The 26,147-nt window shown below is 41.8% G+C and overlaps 1 protein-coding gene across 1 annotated transcript; it reads left to right on the top strand.

Moving 5' to 3' along the window:
- Window positions 1-10,830: 10,830 nt before the first annotated feature.
- Window positions 10,831-25,726, top strand: LPAR4 (lysophosphatidic acid receptor 4). The gene is made up of 2 exons (XM_081336653.1): window positions 10,831-11,113; window positions 23,923-25,726. Exon 2 carries the CDS (start codon window positions 24,057-24,059, stop codon window positions 25,101-25,103), a length of 1,047 nt encoding a protein of 348 aa, XP_081192779.1. The 5' UTR covers window positions 10,831-11,113; window positions 23,923-24,056; the 3' UTR covers window positions 25,104-25,726.
- Window positions 25,727-26,147: the final 421 nt, after the last annotated feature.

The following is a 26,147-nucleotide window of genomic DNA, read 5'->3' as shown; positions in this document are numbered from 1 at the left end:
TGGTTAAGTGTTCTTTGTAGCCAATAATCTGTGTGTATTCCCTTAAAAAAAGTTTGGGAGATTAATAAGATGCATATGGTCTCAAAGTTTAATCTTTTGAGGGATAATTTTAGACACAATTGTCCTGCCTCAATTTAACCACCACCACCCCGCAAACTTTGGAAAACAGAGACAAAGAATCGTGGGCTGTTGTTTTCCTCTCGAAAAGGAATTCCCCGTTATACTGTCATTCTTCCTTAAAAGGAGCATAAAGGCATTCAGGAGATTAAATCCCTTTTGTAGGAAATATGAGGAATAAGCTTGGCACAAATATGCAGTTGAACTCTCTTTGGGATCTGGCACGTCTTTGGTAAATGAGTTTCCTTCTTTGCAGAGAACAATGGATGCTATTTTAGCGTCTCCTAGATCATGTATGGAGAAGGTGCGTACGCAAGCCAAAGTCTGCATCAAAAGCACAACAATCCGCAAACTTTGCAGGAAAAACACCTGCTCCATTTATTCAGCGGGTTAAATGTACTATATTATTATTATGACAGTGCCGGACCTAACACAAGACAGGGTTTAATAACAAAAGCCACTGTACTGTTCAATGGGATGGAAGTTTCAAAATCCATAGAGGCAATACATTTTTGGAGGGAGCCAAGAAAAGTTTTAGTGCTTTGGTGGGCAAATCAGGGTTGCGAATCACATTGGTTTCCCACACTTTGCAGTCTCCTCACATCATCAGGAAAATCTGGCAGTGGAATTGTTGGCTTGTTTTAAAAAGAAAAAAATGTTGGAAACGGGTGTATGAAGACTTCTGTTTCTTGAAACCTTTCGTTCGAACTCCCCAACCCCCCTTCAATGAAGAAAAAGGCTGAAAATATTAGTCTTGCCTTCTCTAATGACGCCGCAACATGATAAGCACACTCTGTCAGACATCATAAAACGAACAAAAAATAGACTAAAGAGAAGCCACAGGGTGGGGGAAAAGTCAGCTGTGCCTGATTTATACCATGTTGGAAGACACCTTCCTTGCCTTTATTAAGCACGCCTATTTTGTCGTTGTGTAACATTTGCTATTTAGTGCGATATGAATTAGTCCAACACGTATTATAAATAATGTGAATAGAAGCATCTACATTGAGTAAAGAGACTCAAGATGGCTTGCTGGGAGTGGCCAATTTGAAGCCCCTCCCTTTTTTCATGAGTAAAAAGGGGAGGGGGTTTTTGACTGTGTAATCTTAGCCACCACTTTGTGGAGCTAAAATCTTCAAATTCAAAGCAGCAGACCCCAATCTTTTGGACACCAGGGACCAGTTCCATGGAAAACTGGGGGTGTGTGCGTGTGGAGTGGTTTCGCACACCACCTAGATCCTGTGCATGAAACTTCTGCGGCCCAATAGGAACCAGTATCGGTCCATGGCCTGGGGACCCCTGATATAAAGCATGCCAGCCTAGCTGGTTTTCCTTCTGTTGTTCCATATGTACACAGTGATTTTGACTCTAACAGCTGGAATGTGCATATTTACAGATGGAGAAGCTTACAAATTATTTGCTTGTTTATTTTTCCCAATAATTTTCCTATAGCTCCTGATACAACTTTTATTCTAATCAGCTCATAGACAAGTTGACTTGCATCTGCAATTGGGACCAGAATTCCTCTCGTAGATCGATGCAGTCGTAAAATGAGTCATCCCATGACCAGATTTTATTACTATTTTTGCTGCAATCGTTAAGCAAACCACTGTGGTGATCCTGGCTGACCCAGTTGACTTTGCTTATTAGAAGCCAGCTGAGAAATTCACAAATCTTAATCAAGTGGCTGCCAGACGTTGCAACCATTGTAATTGTGAGATGATTGCTAAGCCGTGATTTGCAATTACATGACCATGGGGTGGTATGACAGTCATAACTCCAAAGGCAGGCTATTAAGTTACTTTTTCTGAGGTCATTGTAACTTTGAACCATTGTTAAACTATTGGTCGTGGTCAGTGGTGGGATTCAGCCGGTTCACACCACTTTGGCAGAACCATTAGCTAATTTTTTGTTGCCCAGGCCCAGAATGGACTTGTGGAAGCGGCATCCACACAGAGAACCAGTTTTTCACATATTTGAATCCCACCACTGGTCATGGTTTGAGAACTATCTGTCCACTTCTTTCTCCACAGCTAAGAACATAAGACTTGTATAGACAAGGATCAAAGAATAGAATAGAATAGAATAGAATAGAATAGAATAGAATAGAATAGAATAGAATAGAATAGAATAGAATAGAATAGAATAGAATAGAATAGAATAGAATAGAATAGAATAGAATAGAATAGAATAGAATAGAATATGGTAAGGTAGAATAGAATAGAATAGAATAGAATAGAGCTGGAAGGGACCTTGGAGGTCTTCTAGTCCACCCTCCTGCTTAGGCAAAAAACTCTATGCCATTTCAGACAAATGGTTGTCCAATCTCTTCTTAAAAACCTCCAGAATTGGAGCATTCACCGTTTCTGGAAGCAAGTTGTTCCACTGGTTAATTGTTCTAACTGTCAGGAAGTTTCTCCTTAGTTCTAGGTTGCTTCTCTCCTTGACTAGTTTCCATCCGTTGCTTCTTGTCCTGCCTTCAGATGCTTTGGAGAATAGCTTGGCTTCCTCTTCTTTGTGGCAGCCCCTGAGATTTGGAACTAATTTTATTATTTCCTTTTCTCCCCTCCTTACTTTCTTTGATTTTCTAGTTCCTAACCATCTTTTACCGGCTCCAACAGTGTAATCTATAAACGGGTTCAACAAACCACTGACAATTGTTTCTGCTGTGGAAAATGTGATCTGGAATTAAACTACAACCCAGCAGTGAAATTAAGCTTGCTAGCTGACTAAACCGACAGTGTTTTCAAGAAGTCCCACCCATCCTGAAGCGAAGCCACGGGTCTAGTGTTTATATGGGAATTAAACTATGGGGATCAGGTTGCAGGATATTTTTCAACAAACAAGAAGGAGTTCTTCATACGCCCTTAGAGACCAAAGGTATTTTTTTCCACAAAAGGCAATTGGATTTTCTTGGTATCTTTGCTTTGAAAAGGTTTTGCTTCTCAGAAGTGAAGAAGCTTCTTGGATGAGAAGCGAAATGTTTTGAAGAAATAAAAAAAAAACCCTAAGAAAGTCCACTTGCCATTTGGAAAAAGCACCTTTGGGACAAACCATGACCTGGATGATGGAGAATCCATCCATAGACACACTTGGATAGAGTTAGCTTTTTTGAAATTGAATTCTAAAGAGAAAGTAGTAACATGGGTGTTAAAGCGAATCTGGCTTCCGCATTGACATTGCTTGTCAAAGAGGGGATCACGTGACCCCGGGACCCTGCAACCGTCATAAATATGAGACAGTTGCCAAGCTGTCCAAATTCTGATCACGTGATCATGGGAATGCTGCAACGGTGTGAAAAACAATCGTAAGTCACATTGTTCAGTGTTGTTGTAAATTCAGCTGATCACTGAATGAAAGGTTGTAAGTCAAGGACTACTTGTGTTACATTCAATAGAATTTGTGTTTTTATATCATGCCATTTAAGTTTTCTATACTTCTTAATGAGTGTTCATTTTGCTATTTTTCAATGGATAAAATCCTGCCGATGCCAACAGAAGCATGATTGTCCATTTGGGTTATTTTTTTTTAAGAAGAGAGGTTCTCCAGCAAGGCAACAGATTTGCTGTTTATTGTAAACAAAGGAGGATGGAGGGTGGTCAGCCAACCTATCTGCTGTTAGGCTCAGCAGCTGCAAAAATCAACCACTGCTTTTTAAAACCCTCGTAAAAAAACAGCTTAGGGGGAAAAAGGGTCCAGAAGTCAAGGCTAATGCTGGTATCCAGGAATGGGGAGGGGAGTAGCTGAAACACACTTTTAAGAGCCGTGATTCTCAAACGCTAAAGTCCATAGGAGACATGGCCATAAATACTCCACCAACATCTTGGAGTGGGTGGGGTTGGGATTTTCAGCTATTTGTTTAGAAGAGAAGAGAAGAGAAGAGAAGAGAAGAGAAGAGAAGAGAAGAGAAGAGAAGAGAAGAGAAGAGAAGAGAAGAGAAGAGAATTTTTATTGAGAATAGAGTTGGATTTTTAAAGAATAGAATAGAATAGAATAGAATAGAATAGAATAGAATAGAATAGAATAGAATAGAATAGAATAGAATAGAATAGAATAGAATAGAATAGAATAGAATAGAATAGAATAGAATAGAATAGAAGAGTAGAATAGAATAGAATAGAATAGAATAGAATAGAATAGAATAGAATAGAATAGAATAGAATAGAAGAGTAGAATAGAATAGAATAGAATAGAATAGAATAGAATAGAATAGAATAGAATAGAATAGAATAGAATAGAATAGAATAGAAAATATGGAATGGAATGGAATGGAATGGAATGGAATAAATAGAATAGAATAGAATAGAATAGAATAGAATAGAATAGAATAGAATAGAATAGAATAGAATAGAATAGAATAGAATAGAATAGAATAGAATAGAATAGAATAGAATAGAATAGAATCTTTATTGAGAATAGAGTCGGATTTTTAAATAATAGAACATAATAGAACACAATAGAACAGAAGAGAACAGAATAGAATCCTTACCTACACTATCCCTCACAATGGACTTAATAGTGAAATTTCTGGCCCAGCTATCAATCACATTACTTGTCAATTCATTTCTGAATCCGATTCAAGCTCCTGACTTTTCTCTATTGATGATTTGTGAGCAAAGTATCAGAATAACAGAGTTGGGAGGGACCTTGGAGGCCTTCTAGTCCAACCCCCTGCTCAAGCAGAAAACTCTTATATCACAGTTGGCAACCCCAATGCAATGGTCTGGACATTGGTGGATGGAGGAAGGCATGTAGGCAAGAAACCTGCACCACTGGCAGACTTTTCATTGAAAGCTGCTTGCAGAAAGGACTCAGCTGAAGTCTAGCTGAGATTGAAATCACTGTAGGTCTGGGGATCCTTGGTCTTTGGACCTAAAGAGAGTGGATTCCTGGTTTGTTCTGGGGAAGGGAAAGCAAATAATTCTAAGGAGGGGCTGCTCTTTGACCCACCACTGAGAATGGGAGATCTACAAGTTGAATATAAAGATACCAGGCAAATAGCAAAATCATTACCTTTCTTTTGTCCTAGAAATTGTACATGGACAAGAATGTCCATTCTGAAGCCGTAACTGTCTTTAATCAGCCAGGCCAAACTTTATCTTAGTCCTTGACCAACAAAAACACAACCAATAAAATGAACAATAAAACCATCCCCTAACAGGAGAGGAACAAGGAAGATACAGAAGGCAAACTGGTGGGGCTACAGCCCCCTACCAAATGGGCTGACTGAGGGATATCTGGGAGTTGAAGTCCACAAGTCTTAAAGTTGCCAAGTTTGAAGACCCCTGATCTAAAGCAAGGAGTAGCTGGGCCAATATGGTTGTCTCCATAGGGCCAGAGAGTATATGCTCTTGGATTTGTTTTTCCTAACAAGAGACACAATTAACACACTACTCATATCTAGCATTAGTCACTCCTGGCCACAACAACCATCTGGCATCTTTAGGAACAATGCTGGATCCAGAAGGACTTCATCTGTTTCCTTAGAAGGAATGCAACTCTGTGTAGAACACACTGTACATTCAAACCATAATTACTAAGTGTTCCTGCCTTGTCATTGTTTTCAAGCAAGGAACAGTTATAGTTTCCTTGGTATCATTTGAAAGAAAAGATAAAAGTTTTGGATGCCAACAGCTTATTGATACCAATCAGCCTTAGAATTTTGGATGTGTTTCCTCACAGACTTCTGGAAGATACTATAAAGAAGTGGGAAGTTCTTTAAGCCACTTAAAGTTTCTTTGAATTGGCCTCTATTCCTAGTGAACTCACAAAATAGAGCCATGTATTTTTCTTAGCCACAATACAGAAGTGGATTATTCAGAATTAGCTTGAATTTCCCAGTTTAGCCTCCAAGTGCTGAGGTCTCTGGGTCGTTTTTTCCAGCACTAACCCACATCTGATTAATTTTTTTCAAGTTTTAGGTTGGGCTTTGTATATAGATTTTGTGGGATCCCACCTTACTGCTCAGACAATCTAGGGGGGGGGAACATAAAACTCGTAATAACAAATAATGCATTACAAAAAAAATTGGAAAATCCCTGCAGTTTGGGACAATCACATTGGCAAAATTCCCAAAGGTGCTTTTTCACGAGGCAACTGGATTTTCTTGTTTTTCTTCGAAGACGTTTTGCTTCTCATCCAAGAAGAGGTAAAGAAGCTTCTTGGATGAGAAGCAAAAACGTCTTCAAAGAAAAACAAGAAAGTCCAGTTGCCTCGTGAAAAAGCACCTTTGGGATAACTATGACTGAGAATCTCCATCGACATTGCCAAATTTCAGACTAACAGAAGAGCAGAGTTGGAAGGGATCTTGGAGGTCTTCTAATCCCCCCCCCCAAATCAAGCAGGAGACCCTATACAATTTCAAGCAAATGGTTGCCAATCTCTTTTTGATTTACAGTTGTCATCAAAGGCTATAGTGCTTTAAAAAAAAAACCATCAGGACTGCAACTTCAGACTGTATTCTTGGCCCTGGAAACTTTGTGGCTAAGCAAATTTAGTCTCATGATTATTTTTCCCTTATTTTCAAAAGGAATACAACTAACATTTGAAGAACTAATGAGGTCCACAAGTTTCCAATTTTGCCCAACTCAGTGACAAAGGTCCCAGATGAAAGCTACAGAGAGAAGTAGGGAACAATAGAGGGGGAAAAAATCTGCCATTTGTTTGTCCTTTTTTTTAAAAAAAAAGAAAACCATTTTCCCCCCCATTACAAAGCAAGGAACGTGCCCCATTGCGGTTGAGCATCATGTTTAATAAATGCAACTGCGCTGGAGACATATTTTTTTTGACCGACACCCTCCTGGTTGCATCAGTAGGACTAAAGATTTCACAAAAGAGGGCCCTGCCAAGGCTGTTTATGCAAAACATCTGAAGTTTCTAAAATAAACCATATGAAACGCAGGATCAATAAAACAAAGGGTTATTGCCACCCAGTGTCGCATCCTGGCAAACTGTGTTTGAACCAAATTCAGCTGCCAGCTGTTTGCTCCATACAAAGAAAACTCCCAAGAGTCAAGATATACTAATATTTTTCTTATTCTGCAGTGCGGCGCAACATTGTCAGAAAAACATGGCTGCGCTGTTGTGATGGGCATAGAAGAATTAAAGGATTATACAACCCCTTGGTGCTCTCTGAGCTTTGTTTTCTTGCAAACGTTTCATTGCCCATTCTAGGTAACGTCGTCAATGATAGCACTGAGGGTCTTACCTAGTTTGGGTAACAAAACTTTGGCAAGACAAAAAGGCTCAGAGAGCACCAAGGACCCCCTCATTTCAACCCTGAGCTACAAATATTCTCCTTTATTGGATTATACAACCTGATAATCTTTAACACTCAAGTTAAGCACATGATGAGACTATAAGCTCAGGCTTGGCATGTCATATTCTTAGGAATAAGAAGCTTAACAAGACCCTTCCAAGCTGCATTTTGGAAAGGGGGGGGTAATTAATCTGCCATACAGAAAACAGTACTCCCCATCATCACAATCAATCCTCCTGCTTGGATTTGTAAAAGTTGGAAAGAAGCAACCTTGCTTTCTGTCCCACTCTGACCTACGAAGTATCTTGAGTCTCCCTCCTTGAGTTGATGAAGAGAAACACATGACTGAGAGCCAAGAAGGAACCAACCAGTACAGCAAATGATCTCTTCCTTTTGGATCACCTGTGATATAATCCTATTTTGACCTTGCTCGGTATATAGATACGTAGATCATACCCCTTTAGCGTGAGCAAGACTAGTCTAACTCTTCACTAATCTGAAAAGGAAATGAGTGCATGAAGGCTAACCCAAACTCAGCAAGGCTTTACTTCTTTACCATGGATTCTACTTCCCACATAGATTCCCCCCAATTCAACAAAGGTTGGAACAGCTGGCAAATGGTGCCAAAGCTAAAGAGAAAGGGTGGGGTAGGGTGGGGGAATGGTCCTGTGGTTAGGAGACAATTGTCTAGCAAGCTTCTCCTTGGGAAGGCGTGCATTAATCCATGTCTCCCAATGCGTCTGATGTCACCCCATTGGTCCAATGTCCTTCATGAGTCTCTTAAAATGTCATTACCCAACCTAGGTAACATCGTCAAGAGCATTATCAGGGTAATGAAACATCTGCAAGAAAACAACTAAGCGCAGAAAGCACCAAGGGCCCCACAGTCCTCCTCCTCCTCCTCTTCCTCCTCCTCCCCACAAACCCTGTTCCCTTCTAGCACTGATGATGTTACCTAGTTTGGGTAATGAAAGATCTGCAAGAAACAACTAAGCGCAGAGAACACCAAGGGTCCCACAGTCGTCGTCGTCCTCCTCCTCCACCCTACAAACCCTCCTCCCTTCTACCACTGATGATGTTACCTAGTTTGGGTAATGAAACATCTGCAGGAAAATAACCAAGCTCAGAGAGCACCAAGGATCTTACAGTCCTCCTCCTCCTCCTTTCCTTCTTCTCCACTCTGCAAATCCCCCTCTCTTCTAGCAATGATGATGTTACCTAGTTAGGTCATGAAACATCTGCAAACAAAGAACTAGGGTCAGAGAGCAGCAAGGACCCTACAGTTCTCCTCCTCCTCCTCCTCCTCCTCCTCTCTGAAAACCTCCCTCTCTTCTAGCACTGACGATGTTACCTAGTTTGGGTAGTGAAACGTCTGCAAGAAAACCAGCAAGCTCAGAGAGCACCAAGGACTCCTCATTTCAACCCTGAGCTACAAATATTCTCCTTTATTAGTCTCTTAACATTCTTCGGCTTGAGGGAACTCTCTCTCTTTTTTTTTGCTCCTCCGGATAATTTTATTAAAGATTCTATTAAAGGGATAAGACTCACGTTACTGTACACTGTATAGAAATATACACCTTTATTGTACAGAAACAAACCAGTCCACGATTTGCTTCCATTTAAGAAGCCGGCCTTACAGGATGGGGAGGTACAGGAAAGAGCAAAGCTATTCCTGTAAAACAGAATTAGGAAATTACTTGGTGCTGCTGGAGAACAGCGAGGCAGCTGCTTGAGGAAAAGGCACACAAAGGCTGCTGAGGACAAGCAGAAAGGAGAGCTTGTTTGCATGTCTGGAGTCTTTTGCTCCCCCCCCCCCCCCCCGCCACACACATACAGTACACACACACACAGCCCTACCTCCTGTAGGTTGTTTACACCTGAAGGGACTGGAGAAAAGGGGTCTAGAGAAGATCCAGTTTTGGATCAGAATGACTTAGTGAGATGCCTGAAGCCACCCAACATGGATTGTTAACCACAGTTTAGCGTGTTGTGGTCTAGTAGGCGAGAGATGACTCTGTACGGAACTGGGCAACCTAAAAATTGCCTGTGGAGCCAGGCAACTCTCCTGCACACCCTCAACACTCCCGCGTTAAGGAGGGACTGACTGTCCTAGGAAAGAAGACGGGAAATACACTCCTCACCACCACCCTGAATGTTTAAGGGGGGAGGCCAATTGGCTTTGGGCCATGCCAGCCCCAGACCCGCTTGGTGCTTCTAACCCAGTCCTCAAGAGAAAGGAAGGGTAACTGCTTTGCGGGTTCAGGTGAAAAAATGAAGATTTATTTATTTTATTTATTTATTTATTCGGTTTATATACCGCCCTATTCCCAAAGGACTCAGTGCGGTTTACAAGGCAAAATTTAAAAACAATACAATATAAAATTAAAAGTAAATTAAAATTAAGTCTAGCTGCAAAAATTAAAATCACAATTTAAAAACATTAAACCCCTCAGTCCAGACCAGATAGCTCAAAGAGCCAGGTTTTTAGGTCCCGGCGAAATGAACGAAGGTCGGGGGCAGTCCGGAGTTCCGTTGGCAGTTGATTCCATAGGGCAGGCGCGCCCACAGAGAACGCCCTCCCCCTGGGGATCCCCCTCTGGATCAGGGAAGGAAGCAAGGAAATGTATGTATGTATGTATGTTTCAGTGGACAGAGCAGACTTTCTCAACCTTGGCAACTTTTACATGGGTGGACTTCAACTCCCAGCATTCCCCAACTAGCCCAGCCGGCTGGGGAATTCTGGGAGCTGAAGTCCACCCAACTTAAAAGATCCCAGGTTGAGTTCCCAAGGGTTGAAAAAGCACTGGGCTAGCCCAGGGGTAGGCAACCTGGTCTCTTTTATGACTCGTGGACTTCAACTCCCAGAATTCCTGAGCTCAGGAATTCTGGGAGTTGAAGTCCACGAGTCATAAAAGAGCCCAGGTTGCCTACCCCTGGGCTAGACCGATCCCGAACAGCCGATCGCTCTTCAATCAAGCAAACCGGAGCCCCATCAAGTCCGCAGCGCCCTCCCGTTTCCCTTCCCCGAAGCGATCGATCTGGCCTACTGCGCTTCCCCCCCCCCCGGGTCGGTTCCCCGCTCAACGGGCAACTCAACGAAACCTCGGAGTAAACTATCCGACGGGGGGGGGAAGGAGGAGGAGGAGAGAGAGAAAGAGAGAAAGTCGATCCTCCTCCTCCTCCTCCTCCTCCGCGAGCCCTCCCCCCCAGCTCAGCCCCGATCGGGGGGCGGGGGCAAGAAGGCAAAACCGAAAGGACTGGCCAGCGGTTCCCCTCCCCCCACCCCGGATCCTGCGAGACGACCCGCTCGCCATCCAATCCCCGTCGAAGACCCCGTCCGTTCCCCACCCCCCCCCCCACCTCCCCTCCTCCGAGCCCGGCTGCAGCCCCCTCGCCTGCCTGCCTCCGTTTCCCGCGAGTTGAGTGGTTGGGTGGGCGGGGGAACTCCTTGCCCCCCCCACCTCCCGGTCGGAACAAAGGAACCGAACTCGGGCTGGTTGCCTCCGGGCCGGAGAGCGGGATGAAGGAGGTCTCCCCTTCCTAGCCGCGGCGAGCGGGACGGGGCCGGAGAGTCGCTGGCCTGGCCGGAGACGCGAGCTGGGGAGGGGTGGGAACCCGGCGACGGATGGATGGGTGGCGCTGCCCGGCATGAAACCTCTTTTTGCAGCCGATCCGGAGCGAGGAGGGGCGGCCGCCAGGGTCCCGCGATCCCGTCTGGAGCGGCTTCCCTTTGTTTGGGTAAGGAAGGCGATCGGGCCATCTGCTGGGGCGCGCGGGGGAGCCTCGCAGCCGGATTCCCGGGGAGACCCTTTGGGGAAAAAGCCTTGGTGGGGGCTTCCTTGGAGAAGTCCGCTTTTTCTCCCCCCTCCTCAAAAAAAAACACAAAACCGTGGTGGAGGAGGAGGAGGGTAGCGACTCCTTTGGCCTCTCCTGCTCTTCCCGAGATTTCTCCTAAAAAAAAAAAAACACCCCCCCAAAAAAAAACTCAGCTGCGCTTTTTCCTAGCCCCGCGGTCCCTTCGATCGACTGCGGGGGGGGGGGGTCCCCGCGCTCGTCCCGGAATGTGGAAGGGTTGGGGATCGTGATCGGAAAAAAGGGCTCTCGTGTTTGCAAAAGGAAGGCACATCTGCAAAACAGCTTTTTTTTTTCTTCATTCCCCCCCCCCCAAGAAAATACTGTATATTTTTTCTGAAGCTGGTTAGTTTTAGAAAACAGAATAGTGGCCATCTCATCTCCTTAAGCGCCCTATTCTTGAAATCCAATTTCAGCCACGATGGATAGTCATCTAAGGCAGCGTTTCCCAACCTTAGGAACTTGAAGATGTGTGGACTTCAACTCCCAGAATTCCCCAGCCAGCTATGCTGGCTGGGGAATTCTGGGAGTTGAAGTCCACGCATCTTCAAGTTCCTAAGGTTGGGAAACGCTGATCTAAGGCTGCTCCTTTCCTTCCCCCCCCCTCCTATTTATCACCATGGCAAATCCAAATAATAATGGCAGGATCCCGTTTTTGCAGAAGGCCTTGCACTGGTTAGCCTCTCTCCCCTGCTGAAGCGCCCCTCCCAAAGTCTTTAAATGCTAATTTTTAAGTTCCTACGGTAGCTTCATAAGAACAGGGAGGTTTTTGCAGCACAGAAATCGCCCTGTGCAACCTAACGTTCTATTTTAAAACAAACGAACAAACCCAAACAACTAGAAAAAAGAAGCAAAGTTGAGTGAAACTTTTGTTTTCCTTAAGTAGCTTTTTGTGTGTATTCATGAGACTTTGCTGAGGCAAACTAAACACTTCTTGGCTATTATAAAACTTTTATTCATTAAACATGAACCTCAGTCAACTGGACATTCAAATTGACTGGCACTAAGGATGCTGCCAGCATCCTAGGTATCAACCAGGTTTTTTATTATTATTATTATTATTATTATTATTATTATTATTATTATTATTATTATTATTATTATTATTATTATTATTATTATTTTGTTATTGTTGTTGTTGTTTATGATCTGTGTATAGGTAAAAGCTACTGATCTTCTGCCATTTTTGAAAGGTCAAATAAAATGAGTGGAGGCTAAAATTGGATGTTTTGTAATCTAATACTGGGTCATAGTCTAGTTAGTTCAAACAAGGCCCTGTTCATTTCAATCTGTTTTCCCACTGAAATATAGAAGATACGCATCGGTCTTAAGGCTTTGGTTTTTTTTATTCCAGCTGAAGAAAGCTAAATATTTATTAAAGGTTTACTCACAATTAATTCCCATTAATCCATGGGACTTGATTCCTAATCCCTGTGTTTAGGATTACAGCCTTAAATGCTTCAGTTTTGCCAGCTCCTGGCCATGCTGATTGATTGACTGATTTGGGGCATTTGTCTTTCAAGAAAATTCTATACATGCAGATGTTTTGAAGAGACCACACTCACTTTCTACTGTTATTGATATTACTATCATTAGCCTTGGACTGCAAGGCGATCAAACTGGTCAGTCCTAGAGGAGACCAACCCTGACTGCTCTTTAGAAGGCCAGATCCTGAAGCTGAAACTCAAATACTTTGGACACCTAATGAGAAGGAAGGACTCACTGGAGAAGAGCCTAATGCTGGGAAAGATTGAGGGCAATAGAAGAAGGGGACAACAGAGAATGAGGTGGCTGGATGGAGTTACTGAAGCAGTAGGTGTGAGCTTAAATGGACTTCAGCAGATGGTAGAGGACAGGAAGGCCTGGAGGAACGTTGTCCATAGGGTCGCGATGGGTCGGACACGACTTCGCAGCTAACAACATCATTAGCCTGCCAAGGGCCAGAGCTGGCAAATCACTAAGGGTCTAACTTCTCTGAAGTTTTAAGGGAGCATCCAACATACTGGCCATAAAAGTTTGGACAGGGGCTCTGGGATCTGGAATCCAGTGGATTCCTCAGTGTGGTAATGCGTGAAGAAGCAACATCCCATGCCTCGGGGTTATAATAAGAGTTGGGACAAAGTAGAATAGTGACTGTTTCCTGGCTAGTAAAAGAGAATTGATGTACCGTGGGAATCAAGTTAAGGTTGCGTCTGCTAGCAATGTGCCTGATCAAAGGAGAAGCAAGACTTAATAAATTCAGGAATCCTCAACTTCTAACCACAACTGAGCCTGAAATTTCTGTTGCTAAGTGAGACAGTTGTTAATGCCCCATTTTATGACTTTCTTGCCAGAGTTGTTAACGACTGCAGTTGTCAAGTCTCTTCAGTGAATCTGGCTTTCCCCTAGATTTTGCTTGTCAGAGGGAAATCACATGACCCTGGGACACGTCATAATCCAGGAGAGAAGCAACCTAGAACTAAGGAGAGACTTCCTGAGAGTCAGAACAATTAACCAGTGAAACAGCTTGCCTCCAGAAACTGTGAATGCTCCAAGACTGGAAGTTTTTAAAAAGAGACTGGACAGCCATTTGTCTGAAATGGTGCAGGGTTTCCTGTCTGAGCAGGGGGTTGGACTAGATGACCTCCAAGGTCCCTTCTAACTCTATTATTGTTATTGTAAATAGGAGCCAGTTGCCAAGAATCTGAATTCCGATCCTGTGACCATGGGGATGCTGCAATAGTTAAGTGCCAAAAACAGTCAAAAGTCACTTTTTTCCAGTGCCATTGTAACTTTGAACGGTCGCTAAACGAATAGTTGTACGTTGAGGACTACCTGTATTGGATTCCATTCAAATTTGGCATAGACCAGGGGTAGGCAACCTTGGCTCTTTTACGACTCGTGGACTTCAACTCCCAGAATTCCTGAGCCAGCCTGGCTCCGTTTGGAAACTCTCCCTTTCCCCTCAGCATGGCTGGCTCAGGAATTCTGGGAGTTGAAGTCCACGAGTCATAAAAGAGCCAAGGTTGCCTACCCCTGGCATAAACCATGGGTCTTCAAACTCAGCCCTTTTATGACTGATGGACTTCAACTCCCAGAATTCCTCAGCCAGGCATGCTGGTTGAGGAATTCTGGGAGTTGAAGTCCACGAGTCCTAAAAGAGCCAAGGTTGCCTACCCCTGGCATAGACCATCCCTCTCTGAAGGAAAGAGTTTGAAAATTGTTTCGCTTAACAACAGAAATGTTGGCCTCCATGTAAGTCGAGGACTGCCTGTATAGCAGAGCCAGCTTTTCTCACGTACACCAAACCATCTGAGAATAATTGCCATCTTTTCAGATTTAAACCAACGCAGATGTTCAGGTGACCATACCCTTTAATACAGGTGGTCCTCAACTTACAGCCACAACTGAGCCCAAAACTAATGTTGTTAAGAGAGAAGTTTGTTAAGTGAGTTTTGCCCCTTTTAACGGCTTTTCTCGCCGCATTTGATAAGCGAATCACTGCGGTTATTGAATTATTAGCACGGTAACTGTAAATCAGGTAACTGGGGGGATGGTACAATGGTCCTAAGTGTGAAAAATGGTCATAAGGCGTACGTTTTTCCAGTGCCGTTGTAACTTCAAACGGTCACTAAACAAACTTATAAGTCGAGGATTACTTGTAGAAGTTAAGCAAAGAACTTGAATCCGCTTGTATCATCTCCAGCTTCTGCAGCCAATTCAACATGGCTTGTTCCTGCTGTAAATACAAATTTACTTTTACTTTTATTATTATTATCACTTTTACAATAATAATAATAAGAAGAAGAAGAAGGAAGAAGAAGAAGAAGAAGAAGAAGAAGAAGAAGAAGAAGAAGAAGAAAAAGAAGAAGAAGAAGAAGAAGAAGAAGATGGAAGGGACCTTGGAGGTCATCTAATCCAACCCCCTGCTAAGGCAGGAAACCCTATACCATTTCAGACCAGTCTCTTCTTAAAAACTTCCAGTGTTGGAGCATTCACCACCTCTGGAGGCAGGTTGTTCCACTGGTTAGTTGTTCTCACTGTCAGGAAGTTTCTCCTTAGTTCTAGGTTGCTTCTCTCCTTGACTAGTTTCCATCCGTTGCTTCTTGTCCTGCCACATGACTTTCTATTTCTTCTGAGGGTAGCAGTGATCACAGCTGTTCATCATATTTAAGAATTTATTGAGTACCATTAAAGTACAGGATACTATCATCCAGGAGCATAGCACCTGCACTTTCCAGATGTTACTGTATTTACAACTGCCATCATCCTTCAGGTTTAGTCCTAGCTATTGGGGCAGCTGGAAAGATTTGGTTCAGTTTCTAAAGAGACACTCTGAATTTAAATGTTTTGCATGTAGGGATGTGTAAAAATCTCTACCTCTTCTAGAAAGTCCTTGTACTTACAACAGATCGTTGAAAACATTAGGAAGAAGTAATTCAGACAATAAAATAACACCCTCGATAAACCTGAGAATAAAAGAGGAACCAAAGGCTACGCAGGAATTCATTGTTATTATGCTAAAGTGCTTTGATATCAAAACACAGAATGCCTTAATGTTCCACATTCCTGTGTAACTAAAGGATTTTTGTCTGCCCAAGTTTATTTTATTGGGTCTTATTTCCCAAGAGACAGCTATAGCTAGTCTTTTAAAAACAAATGCATTTTATTGTTTATGCATTTTATTGTTTATTGAATCCAAAGGAGACCTATGATCCAGAATGCCAGATCTGTTCAGGATCTTACAAGAGCTTGGTAGGCTGAATAACATTTTTTGCTCATTGCAATGATTTCTGCAGGGAGTTAAGCAGGAAGGGAATGAACAGCTCTGAAAATGTTGAAGCTGGCCAAAGGGACTGAAAAAATAAAGAATACACAAGTATCCTTGACTTATGACCACAATTTAGCCCAACATTTCTGTTGCTAAATGAAACTTTTGTTCAATGAATTTTGCCCCATTTTTACGACCCTTCTTCCAACAGTTGTTAAGTAGATCACTGCAGTTGTTAAATTAGTAACACAATTGTTAAAGTGAATCTGGCTTCCCTCTTGAATCTGCTTGTCAGAAGGTCACAAAAGGGGATCACATGACCCCGGGGCACTGCAACCGTCCTAGTTATGGTTGCCAATTCTCTGAATTTTGAACACATGACTTTGGGGATGCATAAGTCACTTTTTTTCAGAGCTGTTGTAACTTCGAACGATCACTAAATGAACTATTGTAAGTCAAGGACCATCTATGTTTGTTTTGACTGCAAAAGCAGAGGTCTCTCTGGAGTTCTACATCGCGGGTCCCCAACTCCAGACAGTGGACCAGTACTGGGCCACGGCCCGTCAGCAGCTGGTCCGCACAAACAAGCGAAGCCCCATCCGCGGGATGCAGGCAGCACCCAAAACCACGCCCCCTCCGGTCTGCGGAAAAACCTCTCTACACGGAACCGGTCCCTGCTCTACGTCATACAATCAATTTACCTGCAACTGCTTTTCAAGTGAAAGATTGGAAGCTGTCATGAGTAAGGGGAAAAAAAGGAGAGACGGTTCTTACACAAGTAGCAAAATGCTATATTATTTTGTGAGTATGCTCTTTTCTTTTTGCTAGACTCCACGAAAGGAAGAACATTCACCAGAAGGGGCCAGCTCTCTCACCTTATTTTCTAGCTGGAAAACAAGATAACTCTGCCCTCTTAGACAAATTTAAGGACATGGAATTAGTTGTTTTGGGCAGCGTTAAATTTCAGATTGCATGTATTTCGACAAATAACATTCCCAGGCTATTTGACTGTGGGGGTCGCTTGATCTCCTTACTAGACAGGAAGGTTTCCCTGAATTCTAAAAAGAAAAAGTCAACAGTGGCCACCACGTTTGGTGCTGGAGTAGAAGAGACAGTGTGTACTTTTTTCGTAACAGTCCCTGCCCTGTGGGACAGCCTTATTCCTGATCCGGCAGGTACCCAAACCACTAGATCTCCATAAAGAGATGGTTCTTCTCCTCCCAGATGCTGGTTTAGAGTAAAGTGGGAACTTGTGGATGGTTCCATTGGGTGTATCCCAAAAGGTGGTTGGTGTTTTTGGTTTTATAGTTTTCACTGTTTGTTTTTTGCTTGTGCTGTTGTGAACATAGCCCGTGTTCATCTGCAGAGCCAGGAACATTCGGCAAGAGTTAATTACCCCTCTTTTTTTTAAGTTTCCAATAACTTTTACCTGTGAAATAATCAAGATAAATTGATTTCTCCAAAGGTAGCAAAATGCTGCTACATTATGTCTCAGGGTCACCCACAAATGGTTGCTTATAGTTCCCATTGTTAGGGGATAGTTTTGTGTTTCTCGTTGTATTGGTGGTATTTTTACGGGTCAATGACTGAAATAAAGTTTTGTGTCTTTTGTCTGTTTATTGTGAGCTGTCTGGAGTTGTGTTTCTAGATGGGCTGGTAAGGATCCATCGTAAGTCACTTTTTTCAACGCTGTCATAATTTTGAATGGTGGTTAAAGAAATGGTCGTAAGTTGAGGACTAATTGTAGTGGAGTTCAAGTTTCATGACCTGGCTTTTCCATCCTTGTCAGAAAAGCCGAGGAATGAATCTGGGACCATCTCCATGCAGAATCGGATATTTGTTAGGGAGCTGTAGCCCTACCCTGCTCTTGAGAAGGCCAGATCCTAAAGCGGAAACTCAAATACTTTGGCCACCTAAGGAGAAGGAAGGACTCACTGGAGAAGAGCCTCATGCTGGGAAAGGTTGAGGGCAAGAGAAGAAGGGGACGACAGAGAATGAGGTGGCTGGATGGAGTCACAGAAGCCGTAGGCGTGAGCTTAAATGGACTCTACAAGATGGTAGAGGACGGGAAGGCCTGGAGGAACATTGTCCATGGGGGTCGCTATTTTATATAGATATATGTCTTAAGTGGGTTTTTTTAAACACCCTGTGTCGACTCAAATATGGGTCTTTTTTCTTCTTTTGCCTGTATCAGCCCCCAAACTAGGGCCGTCCACAGGCGGCAGTCACAACTGCGACAATCTTTTTGTGCCAAAGTTTGGATTTTGCCAACAAAGAATTAAAGGGAGACTGATATAGCTATTTCAAACTTTTTAGCTCTCACCAGTCAGCCACGCCCTTCTGACAGCCCAGGTTCGAATCTCAGAAGGGTGTGGCTGACTGATGAGAGCAAAAAAGCTTGAAACAGCTATGTCAGTCTCCCTTTAATTCTTTGTTGGCAAAATCATACACACATATACACACACACACACATTAAATAAATTTGGATTGCTGACAAAGAATTAAAGGGAGACTGATATAGATATATCAGTCTCCCCCTTTCATTCTTTGTCAGCAATCCAAATGTATTTAATACAAACAATTGTCGCAGTTGTGACTGCCGCCTGTGGATGGCCCTAGTTTGGGCTGATACAGGCAAAAGATTTCACCCATATTTGGGTCGACGAGGTGCTCAAAACACTCAAGATATATACATATATATACACACATATACATACACACACACACACACACACACACACACATATATATACACACACACACATACACATACACACATACATATACACATACATATATATAGACATAGACATACATACATACATACATAATCTTCCTTTGGTCTTCCTTTCCACAGGCAATTGGAAGACAAATCAACTCTTGGAGGCTTCGTGCATGGCAATCAGAAGAGGCTATCTGATAAGTCTTGGGTGATAATTCCACTTTCATGCTTAAAAAATAGAGCTGTAGATGCGCAACCAGCAAACCAAAAATATTGCACAAATATGTTTTTTTGCCCGAGTTTAAGTACAAAGTCCCTGAAAACCGCCACACTGAACTTATATACAGAGAGAGCGGACGAATTGAGTTCTAATAGGGTGCCCATTTGTGGTTTACCATCGCCACTGAATTTCTTTGTGAATGTTTTCCGTTGCTGGGGCAACAGAGAAAAAGCGACACAGGCCTACAGACAAGGGACAGTTATTGTGCTAGCTCCCTAACAAAAGGAACCCAAAATGAAAGAATAGGCTTTTTGTATGTCTTTAGGTAGCACATATAAAGTAGTTTGTAAACAGAAAGGCAGGACTTGCTAACCAACATTTTTACTTGAACCCCGTCTGGGGTTGACTATATAGAAACCAGAAAATCTTTAGCCCTGTGGATTCAACTTGGAATGCTATATGTAATTAAGGGACATCTTTATTTATTGTGAAACACAATAAGTGTGAAGTTGATTTGGAATGCTCAACCATAAATATCCTAATTTAATGAGGTCTGCGCTTACAGCAGTGAGAATAAATTTTGGAAGAAAGATACAGAAGTGATGGAACTGGCAGAAATGGTAAAATTAACGGTTCTCGTTAGAGAAAAGGCGCTGGCAAAACTGAACTTTAAATGGAAGCTTTTGGTGGACTTTTTGCAAGAAAGGGGGGGGGGGAATCAAATTATAACCGAAGGTTTCAGTGATTGATAAAAACTGTTGTCCATTTGAAAAGTGTATATTAATTATAGTGTAGTCTTAGAGACTAAGGGTTGAATTTAAAATAAATTAATAAAAATAAAATAAATAAAATAATAAAATAAATAATTTAAGCTTTATTTATACCTTTTGTAAAAAAAAGTTGGAAGTCACTTTTTTATATTTCTGGGTTTTTTCCTGTAGTTTTTGTTTTCTGCTATCCTCTCTCTTCTTTTTATTCTTTCTATCTGTCCCTCTAACTATTTATGTTTGTTAGTTTTTATCTTTCTGTTCTATAAAAAAAACTTTACAAAACACTGGAAGAAAGACACAACAGTTGATTGGGAAGTTAAACTTAGAGAATCTGCAGCAGTGGCAAAACTATCGATTTAACTAAATTTAAGCAAGAATTGTTCCCAAAATGTAGAAATGTAAATGCCATCAGTTATTGTCTGGCTTTTAAGGAGACATGTGTGGCTACAAATATTTTGCATTAGCAAATATATAAAAAGGGAAATAAAAAATTAATTCTCCTCCTTTTTTCCAATGTTCTTCTTTTCCTTGTTCAAATATATTTAGATATTTTAATTTGTTAAATTTGTTTCATCTGTCTTCTTTGTCTACCTGTATATCGATCGATTGAACAATCAACCAAGCATAATACATTGGAGAATTTAATATTAAGTAATTAGCTTAAGATCAAAAACATTACTGTATAACAATATTTGATGTGAATTTTAGCAGGTTTTTTTTTTGGCTGTTTTTAATTTTGGATGAAAACGCAAGTATTTTGGGGCTTGGAATATTGGCATCCTGAATTGTAATTAATATTGACAGAATTTTTACTTTTCTTTCTCTATTTTCAATACTTTAAGCTATCTAAATAATAGAATGTAAACAATTTCAACAATTGAAACTTCAAATTTCAATATAAACACTGTATTAAAACAATGTGATGCATCAAAAATTACAACAATGTAATAAAAAAGGAGAAATGATTAATTAATTCCAGCATTCTCCAGACATCAGATTTAGATGTATCGGCTGCCAAGTTGAAAAGCATTTTTTAAAACGTGACTTAACATACCTAGCTTTATTGGGCCATCGGAAATATCTCTGCTTTTTTTATGGGGACTATTTAAAAAGTAATTTTAGATGCATTTTATCATTATTGTTATATATTGTGTTTTTGTGAATCTCTCTGAGTACGTGTACATGCAGAAAGGTGGGATATATAAATTTAATAACAACAACAAAAGATTGCAAAAGCACAAGGAAGCCTTTGAGTTCTGGTATATTTTCCAAAAAAATAAAACTCAACAGTAAGGTATGAACAACATCAACGGTGCTAAAACAATGGAACACAGAAATGTTTGTCTCTTGCTCAGAGCTCAAGAGTGGGGTGAGATGTACTTAAGAGGAAAAGAAACTTTCACCTTGGTTCTTGCCTAGGCAGGAATTATATTAAAGCTATTTTCAGCCTACAGAATGTATTTTTTTAACGTTTCTCTAGAGACTCAGTGGTGTCACTGCAGCCGGAGGTCATGATTTAGTTTATAAAAGAGAGTTCTGTACCCCCATGTGGTTTGGGATAGAAATGGTTCGCCTTTGCTCCAGAATCTAAAAGTCTTTTCCTTTTTTGTGAAAGTTATAAATACAAGATTATCTATCATTATCTCTATCTATGTCTGTCTATGTACCTATTTACATCCATCCAGCTATCTGTATAGATAGATAGATAGATAGATAGATAGATAGATAGATAGATAGATAGACAGACAGACAGACAGACAGACAGACAGACAGACAGACAGACAGAGATGGATGATAGATAGATAGATAGATGATAGATAGATAGATAGATAGATAGATAGATAGATAGATAGATAGATGATAGATAGATAGATAGATAGATAGATAGATAGATAGATAGATAGATAGATAGATAGATAGATAGATAGATAGAGGGCTTTTTTTCTCATAGAACGCTCAGAACGGAGTTCCGGCACCTTTTTTGGATGGAACCTTGTAGGGTAGGCAAGGCAGGTTGTAGGACTTGTGTGAGTTCCGGCACCTTTTTCTTTTACAAAAAAAGCACTGTCTGAATCTATCTACCTACCTACCTACCTATCTAATCTATCTTATCTGTCTGTCTGTCTATCCATCCATCCATCCATCATGCAAACTAAACTGGCATATTTTTAAAAAGCAATACTCACAATCATCAAAACGCCATGAATAAGAGGATCATAGAAGCATAAAAAAAGAAATAATTAAACAATACACAGGTTTTGAGAGTCACTTATTCTAATACCGCTTTTAAATAAAGTTAAAATGATTCCCGGTATGTCAGATTTAACTGAATACATCTTAGTTGTGGGGTTGGTTTTTTTTTTTGTTGTTGTTTTGCTTCTTCCTGGGTTTAAATACTACAAACAAACCTTTCATGATTCAAATTCTTTGGGAGATATTGGGTGCCTTGCATTGTCTTAACATTTGCTCCTCAAATCCCTCCAGATGGCAATTGACGTGGTTCTTTCCCCCCCCCCTCCCTTCTGCTGCTTTACATACTGGGTCAGATGTTAGAGCCTGTCTTACAACAGGAAACAAGCAGCTGGAATGTCTGTTCTGCTCTTGTGCGCCAGATGTTTGTTTCCCTTCTTCCAGTCACCCAACTCTTTTGCTAGCGTTGCCTTCAGATGCTTGAAGCATTTTCGTCCTTGACACGGGGAGGAAAATTACGTGGGGGTTATCTGCCAAATAGGAGAATAAATTCTGCAATCTTGGTGAGTGGGAGGGTCTGTTTCCCCAGAAGAAGAAGAAAAAAAAAAGCTGATTCCTTCAGTTCCGATCCAGATGATTATCTAGCAATAGGATAAAAAGATGAGACGTTTTCTTATCCTAATGGAATCCCAAAGGAGCTTTTCAAAAGGCAACTGGACTTCCTCTTGAAAACATTTCGCTTCTCATCCAAGAAGCTTCTTCAGTTCTTCAGATATTCTAAGAGAGATTGCTCAGTCTCAGTTAGGCTCTATAGCAAATAACATTGCAATAAGAAACTTGAGTCCAGAACACCACTGTGCAAAAGTCTGGACTGATTCTGTTCAAATACTTTCAAAATGTCCATGCACATTTTCTATAGCAAACACGAACTGGCTACAGTCTGGCTGCAATTGAGGGTTTGGCCTACCTTGAGGGTCTGGCTGAGTTCAACTAGATATCTGTTAATAAAACACAGTTGCTCTGTTTACATAACTAGTAAACAAGTACAGTGGGTTAATGCGATGGTTTGATTCACACAGCATGCTTAAGCCCATAGCTGGGTTTCTATACCATCAGTTGAACCAACACATTTTAATCAACGACATTTTAAAGTTGGTTTGTTATGTGAACTTAGCTTTATATTTATTCATTTATCAAATTTATACACCACTCATCTCAGAGTCTAAACGACTCTGAGCAGTTTACAAGTAAAAAAAACCATAAAAAACTTACAAAAAAGTAAAGTTTTGTCTAAAAGAAATACTTCTGAGAGTTACTCTTGTAGCAGAAATGAAATGTCAATGAGGGTTTGAATTCCTCCACTACATCAACTCAAGTGTCTGTTCCTTACAGGCAGGAAGGGATAAGAGAAAAAATAATGTTCATTTAATCTGGACGTTGTAACTGAACATCAGGGAATGCGTTTTCTATGAGGTCCTTGGTGTTCTCTGAACTTGGTTGATTTCTTGCAGATGTTTCATTGCCAAGCCAGGTAATGTCCTCAGTGCTAGGTGAATGTTACCTAGGTTGGTAATGAAACATCTGCAAGAAAACAACCATGTCCAGAAAGCACCAAGGACCCAACAGTTCAACCTTAAACTACAAATGTTCTCTTCTATCAAAGAGCCTTGGTGGAGCAGTGGGCTAATGCCTCCTTAAGTAACACCAGCTGCCTGCAATTAGTGCAGGTTCGCATCCCACCAGGCTCAAGGTTGACTCAGCCTTCCATCCTTCCGAGGTAGGTAAAATGAGGACCCAGATTGTTGGGGGCAATTAAGCTGACTTTGTAATAATGCCGCTTGGGGGTGTGTGTGAAAGCCCTAATAAGCAGGCATATACATAGAATGAGGGCTACTGCTAAGCTTGTAAGCCGCCCTGAGTCTTCGGAGAAGGGCGGGATATAAATGGAATTTTTTTAAAAAATGGGTTTTTTTGTTTAGTTGTGTAGGACTAAATAGAGTCTCTGAGGTCTCACCTCTTTCCCAACCTTCTTGTGTTCTTCAGGAGAAAGGCTCACATCATGACTCTGTGGCCGCAAGCTTTCAACCCACAGAAGGTGCTTCTTGAAGCCGTGGGGGATTCCTGAATTACAGTACATGGATGCCACTTAATTTTGCCTCGCCAAGTGCAGTGCTGGAATGGGAAATCACAGCAACAACCATACCTGTGTGATTGATGATTCCTTCAAGTACAACCTCTATGGAGCTGTCTACAGTGTGGTCTTCATCCTTGGCTTAATCACCAACTGTGCCTCGTTGTTTGTCTTCTGGTTCCGCATCAAAATGCGGAGCGAGACAACCATTTTCATGACCAACCTGGCAGTCTCAGACTTGCTTTTTGTGTTCACTCTCCCATTCAAGATCTTCTACAATTTCAACAGGAACTGGCCCTTCGGAGACCCTCTGTGCAAGATCTCAGGAACAGCCTTCTTGACCAACATCTACGGAAGTATGCTGTTCCTCACCTGCATCAGTGTGGACCGCTTCCTCGCGATTGTCTACCCTTTCCGGTCTCGTTTGGTCAGGACAAGACGTAATTCAGCCATTGTGTGCGCAGGAGTATGGGTTTTAGTACTCAGTGGAGGGATCCTGGCATCCTTGTTTTCCACAACTAATACCACCAATGGCATAACAACATGCTTTGAAGGGTTTCCCAAAGACGTATGGAAGACCTACTTATCCAAGATTACAATATTTATTGAAGTGGTTGGCTTCATCATTCCCCTTCTGCTCAACCTTACATGTTCATCGCTACTTCTGAGGACTCTCAGGAAACCAGCCACCCTCTCCCAGATTGGCACAAACAAAGAAAAAGTGCTCAAGATGATAGTTGTGCATGTCACCATCTTTGTGGTGTGCTTTGTCCCTTACAATTCCATCCTTTTCCTTTATGCCCTTGTACGTTCTCAAGCCGTAGCCAACTGTTCTCTGGAGACATTCGCCAAAACCTTCTACCCCATCACCCTGTGTATTGCCACTCTCAACTGTTGCTTTGATCCTTTCGTCTATTACTTCACTTCAGAATCCTTCCAGAAATCATTCTATGTCATTCCTCATCTCAAAACAGATTCCCTTTTTAAAACCGAAACCCCTCTAACAAAAGTTCCTCTGCCACCAATACAGGAGGAGATGAGTGACCAGACTATTACGAATGGAGGAGACCTGACCTGTGAATCCAATTTTTAACCCTGAAGCTTGTCTGCACTAACAGTAGGATAGGCACTGAACTGCAGAGAACTTGGTATTAACCCAGTAGGTGGGAATTATGTAGAACATATATATGTATGAAAAGTCAAGCAGATGCTCTTCCTTCTGAAAACACATCCTCATGTTTTAACTCCAGTAACGTTGCCTGTATGTACATTTTGGCTTTGGAAGCATCCGAAAAATAAAATATTTCATCTTGTTCCTATTTATTCCCTCCCCTGCTGATTACTGTAAAAAAAAGGTAAAGGTTTCCCCTCTCTAGTTATGACCAACTCAGGGGGGGGGAGGTGTTTCATCTCCATTTCCTAGCTGAGGGAGCCAGCATTGTCTGAAGACTCTTCCATGGTCATGTGGCCGGCATGACTATATGCTGAGGCAGATGGAACGCTGTTGCCTCCCCTCCTAAGTGGTACCTATTTATCTACTTGCGTTTGCATGCTTTTGAACTGCTAGGTTGGCAGGAACTGAGGCAAGAATGGGAGCTCACCCTGTCACACAGTGCTTGGGTCTCAAACAAGCCCAATGCCTTAAGTGCCAGGCCAAACCCTCCACTGAAGATGTTACCTAGACTGGTAATGAAACATTTGGAAACCACCCCACAAGGTCAGAGAATGAACCTTCACCCTCATCCTACACCTGAGCTACAGATATTCGCCACTATTGCTAGTCTTCTGTGTAATTGTTGAGCAATGGCCTTTCCCCCCAAATCTGAGGGGGGGAGAAGTAAATTTGTTCTCCCAGTTCTCTTGCCCCAATCTGGAGAGTGGTTCCTCCCTCTCGTGAATTCCCCCCCCCGTTTCCCTTCTGAAATGAACAAGGAATGTAACCCAACATGGAACTTCCTTTTGTGGGTAGAATTTGAATGTATAAATATCTGAACGAGGAGTAGAATGTTAGTCATATCGGAGGCACTTGTCAAGCTAGCTTAGGACCAGGGTGTGTTTAGAAAGAACTAAGGAGCAGGATATGCTATCGCTTTTGCTTAATGTGTAGTCATCTTTCTCCCACTCAACCTCTATTTCT

The sequence above is a fragment of the Vipera berus genome (assembly GCF_964194415.1).
Source record: "Vipera berus genome assembly, chromosome: 11".
Classification (NCBI taxonomy): Eukaryota; Metazoa; Chordata; class Lepidosauria; order Squamata; family Viperidae; genus Vipera; species Vipera berus.
The sequence above is the reverse complement of the archived record's forward strand: the minus strand, read 5'-3'. Positions and strand labels throughout refer to the sequence as shown.